The sequence below is a fragment of the Cyanistes caeruleus genome, chromosome 12, assembly GCF_971803275.1.
Source record: "Cyanistes caeruleus chromosome 12, bCyaCae1.hap1.1, whole genome shotgun sequence".
NCBI classification, from domain to species: domain Eukaryota; kingdom Metazoa; phylum Chordata; class Aves; order Passeriformes; family Paridae; genus Cyanistes; species Cyanistes caeruleus.
This window is the reverse complement of record NC_141712.1, coordinates 15,605,052-15,623,578: the sequence shown is the minus strand read 5'-3', so window position 1 is coordinate 15,623,578 and position 18,527 is coordinate 15,605,052. Positions and strand designations below refer to the sequence as shown.

Here is an 18,527-nt window from a genome sequence, read left to right as displayed (position 1 = left end):
TTTAAAAAAAAATTACAAATATTTTAATAAAATTCATTATAAGTTACAGATTCCTGGAGAACAAGCTCCAGTGTATAAAATGGGAGACAGGCTGGGAAGAGCAGGGAAAGCACCAACAGGAACCTCTTTCCCCAGAGGAAAGAAGAAAGAGGGACAGAAAAGTTCTGACAGACATTTATTGGGGGAAAAAAAAACCAAAACCAAACCTCTAAGAATGGTCCAGTGGATGTAGAAAGACATAACTCAGTCCATGTCCCTCTGTTCCTCCACCCTTCCAAATCCTCACCCCCAAAGGCAAGCACAATACGACAAGTCCTGTTTAAGTCACATATTTTTACAAGTCCAGGTAGACCTCAGATCCAAGGACAGTCTGAAGACACTGATCTTCTGCAGCCCTGGGTGCCAGCAGGGATGTCTGAGAAGTCTCTTGGTTCAGGTCCTTGAGATGCACCGGCAGGGTAGCACAGTGTCCTTGCTCTGTGAGATGAAGCCAAAAGGGATGATCCCCCATGGCAGTTGAAGTCCCTTCTGTATGGAAAGGGCATCCACCCCACAGCAGGCGTTTGTGGGGCGGTGGCTGCAGTCCTCAGCAGCTGCACAGCGAGAGCGGGGCCCTGGCCCACAGGGCCAAGCGACAAGAACCGAGAGCACAAGCGGGAAGGAGGGGTGACAGCAGGCTCAGAGCCCTCCTGCAGGGACAGGCCAGCACACAGAGCAGCCCAGAGCTTGATGCTGAGATGAAGAGCTGAAATGAAGCAGCTTCCCTAGAGGGGCCCTCCACCTGCCAGGGCCCCTCACACAGCACACATGTCTCTCCACTCGGGTCCTCCATCCAGCCCATAAGGCACCAGGGCTGGGTGGGCGACCAGCCAGGCAGATTCCACTTCCCCACCATGCTGGAGAGGGGCAGGGGGAAAAGATGACACACGGAGAGATCTGAAATCCAGCCAGACCACGAGCAGGGGAAGCTTGACCACCTGTATTTGTACATGAGGAGGTGGTAGCTGTTAGTCCAGGACGGCCATGAGGAGAAGCAGTTCCCGAAAGGCACTACCATGGCGGCCGCTGAGCCCAGACTTGTTCTTGACAACGTTGCTGATGTTTTTCAGCTGCTTGTAGCACAGCTTGCATTTGTGAAGCCTGGAAAAAAATGACAGCAGACACAGAATGAACCCTTAGTTTCCTACAGTGCCAGAGAGGCAACTCAAGCAGGAGAGAAAAGCCCTAAAAATGGCATGGAAGAGGCTGAAATATAAGCACAGCTCTGCAAAAACACTAGGCATTCAGCCCACGTTCTGATGAGACAGGAGAATGGCATCCACATAAGGGCTCTTTCACCCCTCTTTCCCCTTTGGCAGTACTGTCCAGGGAAAAAGGAGGTGATGTTTTCCAAAAGCCAATTCCCAGAGAGGAGCTATCTTGTGAATGAACTCAAAATCCAGGGCCTGGCTACCAAATCATGTTTCTTGTGAGGCAGAGGGGAAAGCCAGCAGGTGGTTTGACTCCCAATACTTTGTTTAGGTATGACTCAATGCACAGAGGCAAAGTGGCCTTCTCCTCCGAGCAGGAGGGATTGGTGTTTGCAGACAAAGGGAAGGCATGTCCAGTCTGGTATCAGAGCCCTGATGGCGAGGAAAAAGCTCACCCAAGAGAAAGGCTGGTCCCAGGAGGGAGCAAGTGGAAAAGTGTGTATCACCTTTCCTCTCTGCTGATGTCCACTCCAACAGAAGGTGGTGCAGCGAGGATGTCTGTGATGAGTGGCAGGAATCTCTGGAGAATGAGTTTCAGGGATGTGCAGCCAGTCTGCACGTAACTGAAAAACAGAGAATTGGGTCTCACTTGAATTTCATTCCTGTCCCCCCAGCACACAGCCCTCAAACAACAACACTCTACCACCTGAAACCAAGGAAGGAGAGCAACAGCCAAACACCAACAACACATCTGAGTTCCAAAGCTTTCAAAGAGCAAGCTTGTTCCGAAGGTCCTGGCACACACCCCAACCAAGTGGGACCTCTCTGTTCAAGGGCAGAGATGTTCTGCCAAGGGAACCTGGCAGGAACCTATCTCCCAGAAGAAAGGAAGAGCAGAAACTCCATCTTAAGAGAGGCTACAATTTTTTTCCCCCCTAAAGATGAGTCCCCAGGGCTGCCACAGGACTTCATGCCCCTTCTCCTAAGCTGACAGTGCTGTATTCCATCCAACAAACCTATGACAAATCCCCCTATCCTGCTCTTCCTGCCAATGCATACCTCCTGTACATTTTCTCCCACACACCTGGCAACCTCACCACTCTTTTTCAGACATCGTATCAGTGTGACACTGTATCTGCAGCGATTTCTCAGGATTTTCCTCCAGGTACAAAATACCCAGCACAGCTCCCCTATCACTGCCTACACCCTGTACCCCAAGCACACCATGCTCTTGAGGCCTCACCTTTCATATTTACTTTGGAGCAGTTTTTCTATCTGTGGCAGGACTATAGTACACAAATCCAGCTTCCAGAGAGACCTGAAAAGAAAAGGACATATCCTGAGACTGGAGACTGAGGCTTTACAAAGCTGAGCTGACACAAATAAGACTTCGTGGCAAATGCCCAGACAGAGACACTCAAGTTCACAGAGCAAGTTCACTGACTCCCCCTCGTGAGAGAAAGCGGCAGGTTCGGACGTATTTCTTTGTCTCTCAGCACAATCACTTTATGAAGCCCCAAGACTTTGATTTTCCTTGGCCCCAAATAACTCTAGCAGTTATTGCCACTGCAGGCTTGAAGATATGACTAAACCCACATGAATTTCATGCTGTGGTGGCCCACTGGAAACGGGGAAGGTGCAGGGCAGAGGTCCTAACTCCCAGCCAGGCAGCTCTTGCGCATCCCAGGGACTGACCCCATCCAGGACTCACGCTTTTTGGTTGACAATATTCAAGAGATCCACGACAACAGACAGATCATTGATTGCCACTGCAGAGTCCAGAGAGTTCTGAGAGAAAAGGGGAAGAAAAAGTCATCTATTGCAGAGGTCAAACTGGTTAGGCTAATGCAAATTAGTATCTAGTGCTGCTTTTCTAAAACAAGGTAGAAGAAACATGAAGTTGGCTAGGGAAGAGAGCTCTCTCATGGGAAAGTTTTCTCCATGTTTCTTTGTGACCATTCAGCTGCAGCACACTGTGGTGCACCCCTGGCAACAAAAGCTGTGAGACCCTGTGCTTTGTATGAGGCAGAATCAGCCCCACAGAAGCAAACAGAGCTGCTCAGCTGCCCCCCTTATGAGCCTCAGATATCTCCACATGCTTGCCTTGATGTCACTGGTGCTCCATACAGCCCGCACGGCGTCCAGGTTCTTGTGGCGGCTGGTGAGCACCACACACATGGTCTCATGGCCTTTCCTGATCTGGGACATGGCCTCCTCATCCACCAGCTCTGTCTGGCTTTGGTTTTTCACAGCCTGCAAGCACAGATACCAGTAAGAGAGCAGGATGGCACACAAGGGTAGGAGCATTCTCTGGCCTAGGTGAGAGCCAATTTTGGTGCAGATAATGTCAGTGAATACTGACTTCCTTGAAGATGGTTGTAAAAACCTTTTGAAATGGAAATGCTCGATTTGTTCTGACTTCAGTTACTTATTACCTGCTTTTTCTACTATGTCAATGACAAATATGTTTACATCTTTGGAAAAACTCTCAAAAAAGGTGAATTTAAAGTAAGTTTTCAAAACTTACTGTTTCAAAACAGTACGTTTGAATGAAGAAATGTTTTCACACAAGCCAAATTTTTTTATGTTAAACACTTGTCTGGGAACAGCAAGTTTTATTACAAAGCATAAATCTTATGCAATTCATTAGACTCTCAATTTACTTCCTGCCCAGGCCATGCTTGAACTACTCCCTTTACTCACATTTAGAGTTTGGGATCATTGGGATGTTCTGTTTTTTCCCCCATTTCAGGACAAGAAAATACCCTCCCCCAAAAGAAACCAAGAAGCTTCCAAGATGCAAGAGGCAGAGATTCCTATTACATACATGTGATGGCAGACACCTATTTTTTAAATGAACCACATGTCTGGTACACGGAATAGTTCAGTGACTGTCTCACCACTTGCTCTCTGCTTTGGTAACAGGTTCTTCATGAGCAGGGCTCAGCTCTGCTGTACTCTACCTATCACAATGGGGCACCCCCTTTCTGATGCCACCCAACACAGACACTGGCTGGAAAACATTGTCCAGAGACACTTACTGGGAGGAAGTCAGAGGCCTTCAGGCCAATGGGCTCATTTCTGGCTGCAGGAATCACTGATGGTTCTGTTCTGGTCAAAGAAGCTGAGGAGGCAATCGGTGGCCTCTGGACTGGATCAGGCTGCAGGAGGAATTGGGATAAAAGCTCTAGCAGGAACAGTCTGGCCCTAGTCTGATGACCTTTATTCCTGACCTGCTTTCTTCTCACAGCAGGGTCCTAACACAGAAGGAGTCTCCAGTTTGCTAGCATAATTTAAGAAGCAATAAAGTGTCTCTCAGGTACATACCACTGTGTAATTAAGGTTTCTAAAGAACATGGAGATGCCCCAGTATAAGTGCCAAGTGCTGTCATTGTTATCTGAAATGAGGGCAATGGGCTGTGGCCAGCCTGAAGGCTAAGACAGAATTCTAAAGAAGCCAGTAAAATGAATACTGGCCCATCAGCTGCTCGCACTTTTGGCAACAAAACAGCCTCTGTTCAAGCATTTGTAGAAACCTGGCACTTGGTTCTCTGAAGTGCCCCAATTCTGAGACACAAGGAGAAGCAGCACTGCAAGCACAAGCAACAAACTTAACAGAGCCTGTCAGAGGCTTGGCCTTGGCTCCACTGCTAAGGCAAGACACTTAGCAGCACAAAGCCTGGAAGTGCACTTTTATTGCCCTTCACTGAAGGAATGAGCCTGAGTAGAAATCACAAACTCTCCAGCTCTGCACATCGTTCGCAGAAGGAGCTGGAACAGCAATTCACAGATCACACAGTACGTACGAGCTCTTGCTTTGGCAACGAGGTCTGGACATCCACAGCTTGGCTGGGCTTCAGTGCTTCCTTTGCAGTTCCAGGCTCTACCAACAGGGAGAGAAGTGGGAAAGCAGAAACTGATGGTTACTTTCAAGACATGAGAGCAAAGGTTCTGTTTAGCTACAGTGCAAGGAGGGATTTCTGCCTTCAGGTGGGGACCACCAAGGGGTCGTTTCCATACTCACCATCCTCAGGAGGGGCAGGAAAGGGCTCATTTCGAGGAGGAGTTCGGCCTACAGAAAAAAAATTTAAATAATAAACAAATGAAGAAGCATCCAAGGCCAGAGATAAGTGGTAAGTCAACCTTGGAGCAGAGAAATCTCCAACAACTCCACACATGAGAGTAATCAGTGATACACCAAGCAGTTATCTCCTTTAGACCTTGACACTATTGTTGAGTTTAGCTAAAAGCTTCCAGCCTTCATGGATAGGGGGGACAAAACTGACCCTTGTGGTTCACTGTTGCTGTAGAGGTGTGAGACAAGGCACTGTCACAACAAATGATATTAGGAAAAATCCACCTCCTGTGAATGATTTATATAAGTAAATAAAAATAATCACTATGAATTCCTCAGAAAGGGTATCTCATTTTTATCATTTCAGAAAGATGAGATATAGACACTGTGCCTCCTAAACAGCCTTTGCTTTAACAAAACATCTTTAATGAAGACTGCTGATCTTATACGTATCAAAATTCTAAGCTAATCAAGTTCCCTTAACACTGTAATCAGAATAAGAAAGCAGAACATTTACAATGAATCTCTGAATTCTGAGCCAGGCTTCAAACAGACATCACCGTACCCTAGTAAAGGTGCCACCTTTAAGCCATTCACCAAGACAATTTGTGCATCAGTGTCCAAGCACAGAATATTAAAGAAAAGCTTTCTAAACTCTCCAGACACAGGTGAAGTCTTTGTTACAGTAAGCCAAAGGTCAGTTCTATCCAATCAGTTTAGTGCCCTGATCTCAAACCCAAACACTACTCAAAAGCACTATAAACCCTGGTACTGACAGATTGCATTCTTGGGCTGGAAGATCTCTTTGTAATCCTCCTGGTTCTGGATCTCAGCCTTTGATTCCTTCTCATCCCGATCATCTTCACTGCTAGGACTGTGCCTCTCACTCTCCGAGTTGTGCTTCACTCTGCTGTGGAAAAAGAGCTGTTGTCAGGGGAAATCATATTGTCAGAATGAGAGAGAGAGAGAGAGCGAGAGAGAGAGCACTGAGTGCCTGGGACATTTCCTTAAAATCTTGAAACTCAACAAGCCAGCAGACTCCCTCACCTCTGTGGCTTGCTGCAGCTCGTTGAGGGCCTGTCATAGATGCGGCGAAGGGAGGACCCTGTGGGGGTAGGTGGCACAAGAGGCTGGTCGTCCCTGATCAACCCATGAGGAATAGAATCTGACTTTGGGACTCTGCTGAGATCCACAACGAAGGAAGAGACTGTGCTTTGTGCAAAGGAAACTCCTATCTGCAGAGGCAAAAGACCAAGATAATTCACCAAGGAGTGAGGTGCACACCAGCCCATTTGAGAACAGGCATGATGGAGTGACCCTGAGCAACTGTGCTTGAGGACTGCTCATTTCAGTGCTGTGCATTTTTCAACCTGAAGTTGCCTGCAATTTATGAAAGGCTTGGATAAAACTTTTGTCAAGGATAACTTCCAAATACTGGTCAAAGCAAGCTCCACTTCTTTCCTCCAGAAGCCAGAGACACAAAGTGGAGCTCAAGCCTTTGGAGCACAAGCATGCACACAGCCCTTGGGCATGTTGCAAGCCCTGACACAAGCTTACACATCTGAAGGCCTGCAAGGAGGCAGCAGGATTTTATCTTGTGTTTCACAGCTGCCTACCCCCGCCTCAGGAACAGTGGCTTACCAGCTGGTTGTTGCTGATAGACAAGTCAGCTACTTTTCCCCAGTTCACCAAGACCACATCAAAACAGCGCTCTGGCTCCCAGCCGTACACTCGCAGCGAATCCTGGAAGCCGCTGTACAAGCAGCAGCCATCAGGGTTGAAGAGCACACACCTGTCAGGAAAGCAGGAGGAGAATCAGGCACAGCATTCCCACCTTGCTCAGTCCTTGTGGACCTCTGACTATACTGAACACCTTCAGTTCTGTTTCTAACAATGAACCTTGCAATGTGGTGCTCACCTGTGCATCTTGGTGGGCCTGTGCAACATCTCCAGCAGCCCAAATTCCTTCCTCATAAAGTCTCCCTCTGAGGAAATCTCCCCTTCACTCCACCTTTAGTCTCTACCTAGCACATTTCAGTAGGAATTTAGTGTACCTGACAGGAGTAGCCTCCTCTTCAATACAGCTCACAACTTGAAACTTCTCCAAGTCCCAGAACCGAACAGTCCTGTACACACAACAAAATTCATTGCTTGTTGCTCTAGAAATCACAGTAATATCCAGATTCTAAACAGAACACTAACAGGTAGAATGACTTTTGCTGCTGTGCACATACAGTGGCCCTACACAGAAGGCTGGTCTAGCCAAGATCCATGAACCCAGACAGAGATACTGAGAGGCTCTAGACATGGACAGGCATTTAGAGCTGACCCAGAGCTATGAGAACACCGAGCCAGCTGAGCAGGGCCGCGTGCTGTTCACACAGGATGTCAGCCGGATTAGTGAGAGGCTTGGGGCTACACACTGGTTTCTAGTGTGGCAGAAGGTGCCATCAATTCTGGATGAGAAGAGAAGATCTCCATATTCTGCCCATCACAGATGTCATGTCCTGCTGTCTAGATGTCTGGCTCTTGCAAGGGTAGATTTGTATGACATTCCTCTTTTTCGTATTCCTACGAGGAAGGGCATCAGAAAATGGAACAGACACATACATTTCCCTTCTTTCTCCCTCCCTTCATGTACCTGTCAGAGCTGCCAGAAGCCAAAAGGTATTCATTGGGGTGGAATTCAACAACATTTACTGGGCCGGTGTGTCCTGTAAACTCAAACATTAACTTCCCAGCAGTCAGATCCCACAGCTGAAAGGAGGAAAGAACAGAGAAGAAAGAAAGAACTTGAAGAGATTTAATGTTAGAGATTTCCTTGTACTGGCAACCTTCTAAGACTCTGCCCCTCCAAGTCTGTCAAAGAAGGCAATAATCAGAGAAAAAGTATCATCCAAATAATTTAAGGCTTTGTTTTGGTTTTTTTTGCATTATCTTTCATTTTCCATGTAACTTGTCCCCAAGAAGTTTCTGTTTTATATTTAGAGACTGAGACAAAATATAGCAGTTCCATCTGTCCCCACAGACTGTATCTCAAAAGTGAACAAACAAAACAAAACAAAAGCTCTGAATCCCTTAGCAATTCCTTCTTCCTGTGCTCTAGTCTCCACTTGAAAAACGCAGTGAAATAACTGATTTTCATTTCATATGAAACGGAAAATAAAATCAGTCCTTCACCCCATTCCTCCATACTCCATGTGAAACAACTGAAGTCACTACTTCAATCAATACTTTCCTGAGCTCCTTCTCTTGCTCTGCTCAGTCCTGACAACAATTTTCAGGCTGATAATCACATGTAATGTGTATAACACAAACAGAGCCAGGAATTAGTCTGGTGAAGCAATGTGCTGTGGACAACTCATTCTACAAGGTTTACTGAGGCCAACCTTCAGATATCACAGCTCTACTACCCTCAAAACATTGATTTTTTTGTGCATAGTCTCTCCCAATGTTTCTGCTAGATAAGGCCATTTCAACCCATGCAGCTTTTTCCTAAGTGCTGTGGGCCATCAGACATGATCCCTGTAAGAAAACCAGTCTCTGCAAAGCCACAGGGCTCAGCCAGCTGCCAGATGAACTAAGGGTATTTATGAGTGAGGGCTGGTAATGCCTGGTAAAAAGACAATCCCAGCATTCCCATGTGCCACAAGCACATAAGGAGGGTGTCACAATAAATTACCTTTACAGTGTGATCATCAGCAGCAGAGGCCACCCATTTCCCATCAGGGCTAAAGCGGAGACACCGAACTGCTTCTGTGTGCCCCTGAAATGAGGAAAACAAACAGTATTCTGGCTTCTGTCTTTCAATCCTATACAGTATAATAAACCAAAAACAATTAAGTGCTTTACAGAGCTCACAGCTTGCAGAACACAACATTGTACTCAAGACACTACACCCAGCCACACTAAATGTGTAATCTCTTACCTAGTCATTTATGCCATCAGTTTAAGTATGGTAAATATAGATTTAGCTTCACTAATAAGAATCAGTTCTAAATTACAGATTTACATATGGTCAGATAGAAGTGCTATGACACTTAGTCTCTGGTTTCTACATGCAGTTAATATACAACAAATTCTTCTGGTAGAAAAAGACCCCAAGAACAGAACCATCTCAGTGCAGTGGCAATACCATTAACAATATAAAGAAATCCTCATGGATGCATGGATGCTCTCCATCCCCCACCAAAGCCATCCACACTGTAGCACATGATACCCATTGATAACCCATAATATCCATTTCATGTTCCCATACAGCTCGCAGAGGCCTGCTGAGGTTTGCCAGGCCACTTCACAAATCATGCAATCTTATTTGCATGCTGGAAACCCAGGAAGTTCATTGTACATAATCACATTTAGGTTTGTTCAAAAGTCCTCAAAAGAAATATTTCTCCTCTGTCTGAAACCTAATGAAACATTTTACCTTGAATGTGAAGATACAGCCTTTTCTTCTTACATCCCAGAGCTACAAGGAAGAAAAACAAACAAATTATATGTTTAGAGCAGTATGTTGGGAGCTCAAGGGTCCTGCCAGAACAAGGGATATCTGTGTCACAAGTTAATGATACTGCAGAATGAATGGGCTGCTGAACCCCTGTAGGCCCTAGGGGTATTTTCTAACTCCCCAAGTGAGAATCACTCCTAGAAGGTATCTCTTACTACAGCAGCTCAGTTCTGACAGTCAACATCAGCCTGAGGAAGCAGATACAATCCACAGCAACCAGGACATCTGTGCTTGCTGACACCAGGTCTTGGCTGCACCTTACTCAGAGCCACATTCCACACCAGAGGAGTCAGATTCATGAGCTGGCTGTGAAAATACATGCACGGATTTCACAAGCACTCACAAACACACCTGCCCACACATGGAAATGATGATGTGCAGTATCCACCAACAGCTTGACACAAAACACGTTCTGGCACTCTTCAAAACAAAGACATTGCAAGTAAAGAGGGAAATCTCTAGTGGAAGCTGAGTTTTACCTTAATGTTGGTGTCCAAGGAGCCAGATGCCACAAAGCTTCCAAAAGGATGGAAATGAAGGCTGCAGATATTTGCTTTGTGACCTGGTAGGGTACGAAGAACTGGGAAAAGGAGGGGCAGAGCAGAGAGAAGGAATAGGGGTAAAATATTTAATAGTTCATTTCCACCAGACACCATGCAGAAGTGTAGCCATACTATCCCCACCATTATTTTATGGAAATATACATTATTTTGTGGAAATGCCTCTGACTTTACCCACGCAATGAAAAGAAACAACAATAGAAAGCCCATGATCAATGAAGTTAATGACAGTCCCATCCTTAGGTATGGAAACTACAGATAGAACTCCAAAGATCTCCGTTCTGAAAATGAGGCAGCTGGCAGTCAGTGCATCTTTCCATCTGTTACACAGACAGCAAAATGGGCTGAAGGAGGAACAGTTTTAGCCTGGGAGTGAAGTGAAACAGTGCCTGCAGCATTCACCTCACAGTTAATAGACAGACCCTTCCCCAGGACTCTGCACCCCATCCAGGCACCACCTCTTAGGTTGCAATAATCACCCTGGACTCCTTCAATTGCCCCTTGCAAGAATCATCATAAAGACAGGAAATGGATGCTTAGGAAGCAGGAGACAAAGAAATGATCAGTGTTTCAGCAAGTCATCAAGTAACACCCCCTATAATTCTGGAAACCAGAAAGGACCAGTAGAACTGGTACATGATATCTCGGCAAGCAGTGACAAATGCAGAACTCAACTCTAAGAAAAATTGCTCAGATAATAACAAGGGCAATCCCGCTCCCTTATCTGTCATCTGGAACAAACTGATGATTCCCATGGCAGAAATTAGCTCTTGAGACAGAGCTGGGTGGTCACTTGCACGAGACACTGGCTCATAGGTCTTCTAATAAATGCGGCCAGACCAGCTACTTGCCAGAGGCAGAGCCAAACTATTCCATAACTGAACTGATTCTAACTGTCTGAATGACAAAAGTGCTTTTCATTATTGATGCTGCCTGTGGTTTGCCTCCTTAGCTCAGCCAGTGTAAGTCTATTTTCATTACACATTCCTTCTAAGAACAAGTAGTAACCTATAAGAAATATTCAGTCATTTGTTGGTATTCCTGCTGGAATGCACACAAGTGATTTATGATACCTTTGCCAACTCATTCTAGGATTTGAGGAAAATGCAATAAATAAAGCATGACTCAGCAGTGGCCTTTAAAGGATCAGAGCTTGATGAGTTCATAGCTTTTATTGTTTATTAAAAATTAGGTCTTTGTCTATTTATGTGGCAATGCAAGAGCAGGACAGCAGAAAAATTGCTTGAGGAAAAAAAAATGTTAGAACCTAAGAGCAAGAAGTCAACAAGCAGAGGATTCCTTCATTTATGCAGAACTTAATAAACTCCTTTCTGGTCTGGGATCCTTTTATTAAGGTTGACAATTCCAAGTTGAGACTCTGAATACAAGTTCTATATGCTTAGTTATCTATACATACATGGAAACTGATCTGGAATACAGTTTTTGACACACTGAGGTCAAAACCATAGAAACTAGTTCCTCTGATCAGTGTTCCCAATACATGTCCAAATTTCTGCTCAAGCATGAAAACACAGCTGTATAGCCTCAGTAAACGGGCAAAAAAGAGATGCAGATGAAGATGAAACCTTCAGGCTCCTGTTCCTTCTTAGATCAGGAATCTTCTGGGTCAGTACAGGCATTAAACAAATGGATTCCCCAAAAAGTGTTCATGAACAGAAGTAAAAACTCATGGACACAGTACCTTTGGCAGCTTCCAGGTCCCAAACTCGAATGGACCCTGACCGGGACCCTGCAACAATGAGCTTTTCATTTGGGTTGACCTGTAGGCTCTCGATGGGGGTTGTGTGTCCTGTCAAGCTCTGCAAAGAAAAGCATCAGTCTCAGTCAGCAGCTGCAGGCACAGCCCTGTATGAACCATTGTTCATACTCGAGGGGTAACTCTCTAGCCATGAGCTGGGACCACTTGGCTGTGCCACAGTCCTTTTTCCTCAGTAGCCACCAGGATGGCAGAGCATTCTAAAGCCCCTCACTGCACCCAGCAGAGCACACCTGGCTTCCCACATCATCCCACTTGCTGGGGCACACTGACTAAGTTTTAAAGGATGCATCAACAGAGACACAAGGTAGTTAAACATTAGGTGCTGATGCTCAGACGAGGCTGACACATTCTTACATCATAAAAATTATTGCTGTGGTAGCACAATGGCACCTGTTTGCTCTAAATGGGTCATGTAAGTGTCATGAACCAGTTACAAAATCAAAGTAAGAGCAAAAGCAGGGCCACTTTGAAACCTCCACACAAACACCAAGCCATAGGTTGCTGCCAGCAATGGATGTCACAGTGATAGCATGGTGCTAACACCGAAGTACTGACTTGAGGCATAAGGCAGTAATTCACATGTATGAATTTCCTTTCATCCTTGAGCATCCAAAAGCTTACAAATTACATCAGCATTTTGAAAAGGCCTATATTTTAGTAAAACACAAGATTATTTAAAACTAGCTCTAGAAAACAAATTCCAACACTGCAGACTTTCTGCTTGTCAAATAAGCAGTATTCTCTACTTTAGTCCATCCTCAAATGTCTTTTTAAATAGCTACACTAGCTCTGTGCCTCCCACACACATACAGAGGCTGGGAATGCCAGTTGGAAGCTGCCTGTTCTGATGGAGCTTTCTTAGGAATCCACATGCAATTGAAATCCTCTACAAAATCCACAGTTGCAACTGTCATTAGTTAGTGAGAAGTAGAGCCCACACTTAAACCAAGTCATAATGTTACTTGAAAATTCCCAACACAAACATCCATAATCATTATAATATAAACACTAAAAATGAATTTCAGAGGACAACCCCAAAAATCAAGATTCTTTTGATATACAAGAATGGCACAAGCAGATTCAGTCAGTCCCTGACTCTCAGAAACAGCAGCTCTCAGCATCTGTGGTTCCCAGGAAGCTCAGGAGAGGTGCAGCTCTGCTACCACAAAAAGGTACAGAGTTAGTCCTTCAACCTTCTTCTCCAGTAAGGCAATAGTCCAGTTTCAAACTGGAGTCATGCCACCTCCAAGGGCCTGGAAAGACACTGCTTAACTACACTAGGCAAAAAAGCATAGCCCTGCCAAAGGTGACCCATTATACACTTAATGAACAGAGAAATAAAGTGGACAAATTCTCCTTTTAGCCTTTGTGACCTGACTTACCTGATTTCCTTCTCACAAGCCTCACACTGGCTAGAGCAACACCTTCAATACCACAACATTATTGTGTTGATAATTTAAACAAATGCTAAGAGATGTGCTAAAGTTGGTTCTATGCAACACTCACTGAATGCAACACAGGATAGATATCTGTTAAATATATGATTAAATATATGATGCTCTTTAGTGATCACTGCTGGGGTAACCCTAACCTTGCTAACATGCTGCAACCACAATTACTCCTCCCCAGCCCACAGCAAACTATTGTGGCAACCTTTATGAGGACAGTTAGGGACGGTGGCACAGATGGGAATGCATCCTACTGGGGATATCTCCTGCTGTGACCACAAACCCCAGGCTATAAAACTGGCCCCTGTAGCCTGCACTATAAAACTAGCTGTTCTTATACAAAACTCTTCCTTTAATTATTTGTAGACTGGTAATATAATAAAGTACAGCATTTATTATCTGAGTAAGCACTGGTCCAGCTCAAGCATTCCCACAGTGTCTCCAGAGCAGTGGTCTCACCAGACACCCAATTCTGTCCCTATCTTTAGCTAGAATCTGGTTACACAGCTTTGTGTTGGCAAACTCTATTCAAAAGCCCCACAGGCTCCACCCCAATAATCTTTCCCCTCATCCTCTACCCTCCAAACCTCAGAATTAATATTCCCATCCCCCAAAAGCTGAAAATAGGCCTGTTCTTACCATGATGCAGTTGGGCTTGCTAACTGACCATATGTTGACACGACAGTCGTCTCCTCCAGTGGCCAGCATCCGGCCTGAACCTTTTCCCAGGACCACTGAGGATACATTGCTGCTGTGGGCCATGATCTCTTCTGCACAAAACAAAGCACACACTTATTACAGATCAGTTATACAAATTTTCATCCCATCCCTCCAAAAGGTCTAAAAAAATATTCTTTCTCCAGAAACATTTTTTAGTTTCGACTGGACAAGCTGCAGCAGCCCACTGTTCAGATAAGAAGTCACATTATTATCTTGCTTTGAACAGCCCTTCTTGATTCTGCCTGCTGCACTTAAAACATTTGCTGACCAAAGTTTCACAACTCCAGTGCTCACACAGTTTACAAAAAGCATCTTCTCTCACTTGCAGCAGCTCGGGAACTTTTGAAGATTTGCTCAAGTTCAGCAACCTGATCACAGAAGGCGCTTTACCTGCAATAACTCGCAGCAGCCACAGTCATCTAGTGAAAGGCCCTCTAATCCTGTTCTAGAGAGCAGTAGCAGACAGTCCAGCCTGAGAGGAACTGGCAGAGGAGCAGCAGCACAGTTTGTTACCTTACCCAGAAAAAAAGCCAGACTCAGCAGTGGGGAGAGGTGGAGCTCCCTGAGCTTTGGCAGAGGCTTTCCTACATCCCCGCTAGGTAACACAGGCAAAACTGAGCAGTGCAGGGCATGCAGTGACAAAGGAGGGTGAATATTCATACAAATGGACAGAAAATAACAAATCTTTTTTACATTTTTGATGCTAAACAACTGTTAAAAAAACTGCAAGTTAAGGGGATGCTCTGACACTGCAACAATAGAACTCTACAGAAACCTCATCATAAAGAAACAAATTTGGGGCAAAAAAAGCCAAATTAGCATCTTTGCTTAGACATTTCACAGTGGAATTTTAAATTCACTCAAAATTTTGGCAGGGGCTTTTGGCAGATGCAGATATTTACCAGTATCTTCACCTTACTGCTCTCTTCTTTGAAAGGTCAGAGGATCTGCATGCCTAATAGTTATGAAACAGTAAAAATAGTTATGAGTCTGTAAAAAGGCTAGGTAGCATCAATTCAGCTTTCATTCAGAGAGTTTGGCTGGGAGGAGCAATTTGATCATTTTACATGCAACACTAATCCAAAATGATTTTAGATGGCTGCAATAATAATTACAGGTACTTTGATCTCAAACTCTCAACAGTGTTGTTTTTTTTTTGAAAGCAAAACTGCACAACTTTCACTTGGGCAGGAGAAACACCTTTCAAATTACAAAGGGAACAGGACCACAAATTACATGTGAAGGGCAAATCTCAAAATACACCTGCATTGTGATGAAAGACCAAACTTCCACATAAAAATACTAAAACAAAGCCTGTATGGATACACAGACTAGAAGATAACCAAAAGTACAATTGGCATTACTACACCAACTCACTAGTTAAAATTGCAAGGACAGATGCTGAGCATTGCTGTTGAAAAAGTGTGTCAGCAGCTCCACTTTTCCCCCTCTTGACTTCCTACTTAATAATATAAGTTTAAAAGTCATTGTGGAAGCATCCAACCCTCTTTTCCTAAAAGCCAGGTGATAAACTGATGTCTGCCTTGGGCAGAGAGGTTTATTTGCTCTCTTACAAGTGCCTTGAACCCACAAGTTTATTTATTTCATGAAGTTCTTGTCACCAGCTATTACCCACCAGCCCAGTAACACTCAATTCCTAATTAGCATTGCTGAAATATCCCTAACACTCAGAATGCTTTTCCCTCCAAAGAGGATGCTAAGATGGGACAGAGCCTAGCAAAAATGAAGACCAAGAACCTCTACCCATCCAGGGAGAATGGAGATGGATAGACTTCCAGCTTTTCCTTCAACTGGAGTTTCAGGGATGGGAAGATAACATAGCAAACTGGCTTTCTGCTCAAAAAGATAGAAAATTCCTAAATCAATAATCTCAGATGACTTCATGCATTACCAGTCAAGGACACTATTCTGACAGCCAGTTTCCAGAGCCCATTCACTGACTAAAGCAACTGATCACATCCTATTGCTTCCAAGCATTCCTCAACAGCCCCTATGAAATAACTCCTCAGTGACGATCTAGAAATTAATAGTCAGCAACTATCTACTACTCCTGCAGAGGAAGGAATAATGGACATGAAACCAGCAGATTCTTACTGTCTCTTGCAAAGCAATTTCAAGAGGATGGGCCACACAGACTCTGCAAAGATCACCTCATTCCTCCTGCAACGAACCTTCTGTAACAAGTGAGCACCAATGAAGGACAACCCCACAGAGGCTAGGTTTTTGGGGCCTTCTCCCTGATATTGAGTGGATGCCCCATTATAACCTGGTTCTCAAGAAGAGTTTACATTGAATGACAGAATATTCTGAGTTGGAAGGGACTCACAAAGATCATCAAGTCCTACTCCTGCTTGTCCTACACTAGACAATCCTCCCCCTTTGCCTGAGAGCGTTGTCCAAATGCAGGTTTGGTGCTGAAACTACCTCCCTGGGAAGTCTGCTCCTGTGAAGAACCTTTTCCTAATATTCAGCCTAAACCTCCCCTGGCACAACTCCAGATGCTCGCTCAGATCCTTTCACTGGTCACAGACAACAGAGATCAGAGCTGTCCCTCCAATACACTCATGAAGAAGCTGCAGCTCATAAGCTCTGTCCTCAGTCTCTTCTCCAGGCTGAACACGCCAAGAGACCTCAATCACTCCTTTGCATGGCTTCCCCTCTAGACCCTTGACCATATTCACAGCCCTTCCTGGGATGCTCTCCAAAAGCTTTATAGCCTTCTTAAACTGTGGTGCCCAAACCTGCCCCAGGACTCGAGGTGAGGCTGAACACACACAGAGCAGAGCAGGACCATCACCTTCCTGGATGCATCCCAGGGCACAGCTGGCCTTTTGGCCTACCAGGGCACACGGGTGACTCATTTTCAGCTTGACATCGACCAGGAACTCTGCATCCATTTTTGTGGAGCTGCTCTCCAGCCTCTCATTCCCCAGTCTCTCCATACATCCAGTGTTGCCCCTTGACAGGTGCCTCATCCCTCAGTGCCTCGGTTGTTCCTGTACTACAGTAGAGTCATGTGGGGCTAGACAGGCATTTAGCCTAGCGCTGCAGCAACTATCCAGAAAAAATAAAGACCGTGACCCTTTGAAAACAGCACTGACAAGGCCACGCTATTCACTGTGCTGCTATGATTTCCAACAGGACTTCCAGGAGTTCAAAATTCCAATCAGCAGTGTGGAAAGAGGGCCGGGGCACCATATCCAGGGCAGGGATGAGGTGGCTCCCATCCCTCCCCGCTCCCAGCCCGGGCGGTCCCCCCGCCCGGCACTCACGCAGCTTCCATGCCGTCTTCGTGGTGACGGCCACGGCCATGGCTCAGCGCGGCGCCTCTCGGGCGGGCAGTGCCTTTCTCCTCCCGGCGAGGCGAGGCTCCGCTAACGCGTCCTACGGCCAGGCCGTGCACCGGGACTGCCCCGCCCGTCCTGCGGGCACACAAACACGGTCACGGCGAGACCCTCCTGAGAGGAGGCGCGGCGGGAGACGAGGCCTCGCGGCTAATGAACATCACGGGACGGGAGCGCTGGTCGGGCCGAGTGCGATCGCCTGGACGCTGGTGGCGGCGGGGTCCGACGGTACCGGACCGGGACCCCCGCCCGCCACCGCCCCACAACCGGCCCTTCACAACAACCCCGCGCCGCGCCGGGCGGTTGCCCGGGCTCCGCGCGCCGCTCGGCCAATAGGAAGCGAGGGCGGGGCGGTTGCCATAGCGACGGCAGAGCGGCCGCCACTCGCAGAGCGGCTTCTTGGCGGAGCCCCGCAGGCGCGGCCAATGAGGAGGTGGCGCTCTGGATGGGGGCCGCCATTTTGCGGGGCCGCCCTGAGGGGCGGGGGCCGGGCTGCTCCTGCTCTGCGGCCAGTTCGGGCCCTGCAGCCGGCCCGGAGCTTCCGTGAGGATGACCTGGGTCTTTCCCTGGCCTCGTAGCTCACGGCCCGCCGACGGTTCAGGCCGTCGCGGCCCTGGGCTGCGGCCGGTGTGTCCCATTAGGCGGCTCGTGGGTGTCACGGGCACAGTCCCGCTGGGAGCGGGACTCCTGCGAGGCTTCTGTTCCCTCTCGCCGCCCGGCTGAGGTGCGCTTCGCACCTTGTGCGTGTTTCTCGAAGTCTTTGAAACCGGTTACTCCGTCAAGAGAGAAAAATGCAATTAATTTGACGCTACTCCTTGATAATGACCCAGGAATGCAGGCTGAATTTCAAGGATTGTATCCCTCAAGCTGAGGAGCGATGCA

At 46.4% G+C, this 18,527-nt stretch overlaps 1 protein-coding gene across 4 annotated transcripts; it reads right to left on the bottom strand.

Moving 5' to 3' along the window:
• KATNB1 (katanin regulatory subunit B1) lies at positions 1 to 17,935 on the bottom strand. 4 transcript variants are annotated; one of them, XM_086847454.1, is made up of 20 exons: positions 15,183 to 15,235; positions 14,671 to 14,793; positions 14,200 to 14,330; positions 12,035 to 12,152; positions 10,252 to 10,352; positions 9,692 to 9,733; positions 8,948 to 9,031; positions 7,907 to 8,022; positions 7,320 to 7,391; positions 6,907 to 7,057; positions 6,313 to 6,500; positions 6,042 to 6,175; positions 5,215 to 5,262; positions 4,997 to 5,073; positions 4,232 to 4,351; positions 3,294 to 3,443; positions 2,902 to 2,978; positions 2,434 to 2,508; positions 1,697 to 1,813; positions 1 to 1,140 (listed from the first exon to the last, which is right to left on the bottom strand). In XM_086847454.1, the coding sequence occupies exons 3-20, from the start codon at positions 14,320 to 14,322 to the stop codon at positions 1,008 to 1,010; spliced, it is 1,926 nt and encodes a 641-aa protein (XP_086703580.1). In that variant the 5' UTR covers positions 14,323 to 14,330; positions 14,671 to 14,793; positions 15,183 to 15,235; the 3' UTR covers positions 1 to 1,007. The 4 variants fall into 4 exon arrangements, with proteins under 4 accessions (XP_086703580.1, XP_086703581.1, XP_023790337.1 ...); XM_086847455.1 differs by having other exon boundaries at positions 6,042 to 6,172; XM_023934569.2 differs by lacking the exons at positions 14,671 to 14,793; positions 15,183 to 15,235 and adding an exon at positions 17,574 to 17,935.
• Positions 17,936 to 18,527: the final 592 nt, after the last annotated feature.

Excerpts from the sequence above, each read along its gene's own strand:
- KATNB1 (XM_023934569.2), bottom strand. The coding sequence starts at position 17,613 with ATGGCCGTGGCCGTCACCACGAAGACGGCATGGAAGCTGC. Across the intron at positions 9,734-10,251 it reads CCTTGGACACCAACATTAAG|CTCTGGGATGTAAGAAGAAA; the intron begins GTAAAACTCAGC and ends TCTTCCTTGTAG. Across the intron at positions 5,263-6,041 it reads CCAGCCCAAGAATGCAATCT|GCCGAACTCCTCCTCGAAAT; the intron begins GTCAGTACCAGG and ends TTTTTTCTGTAG.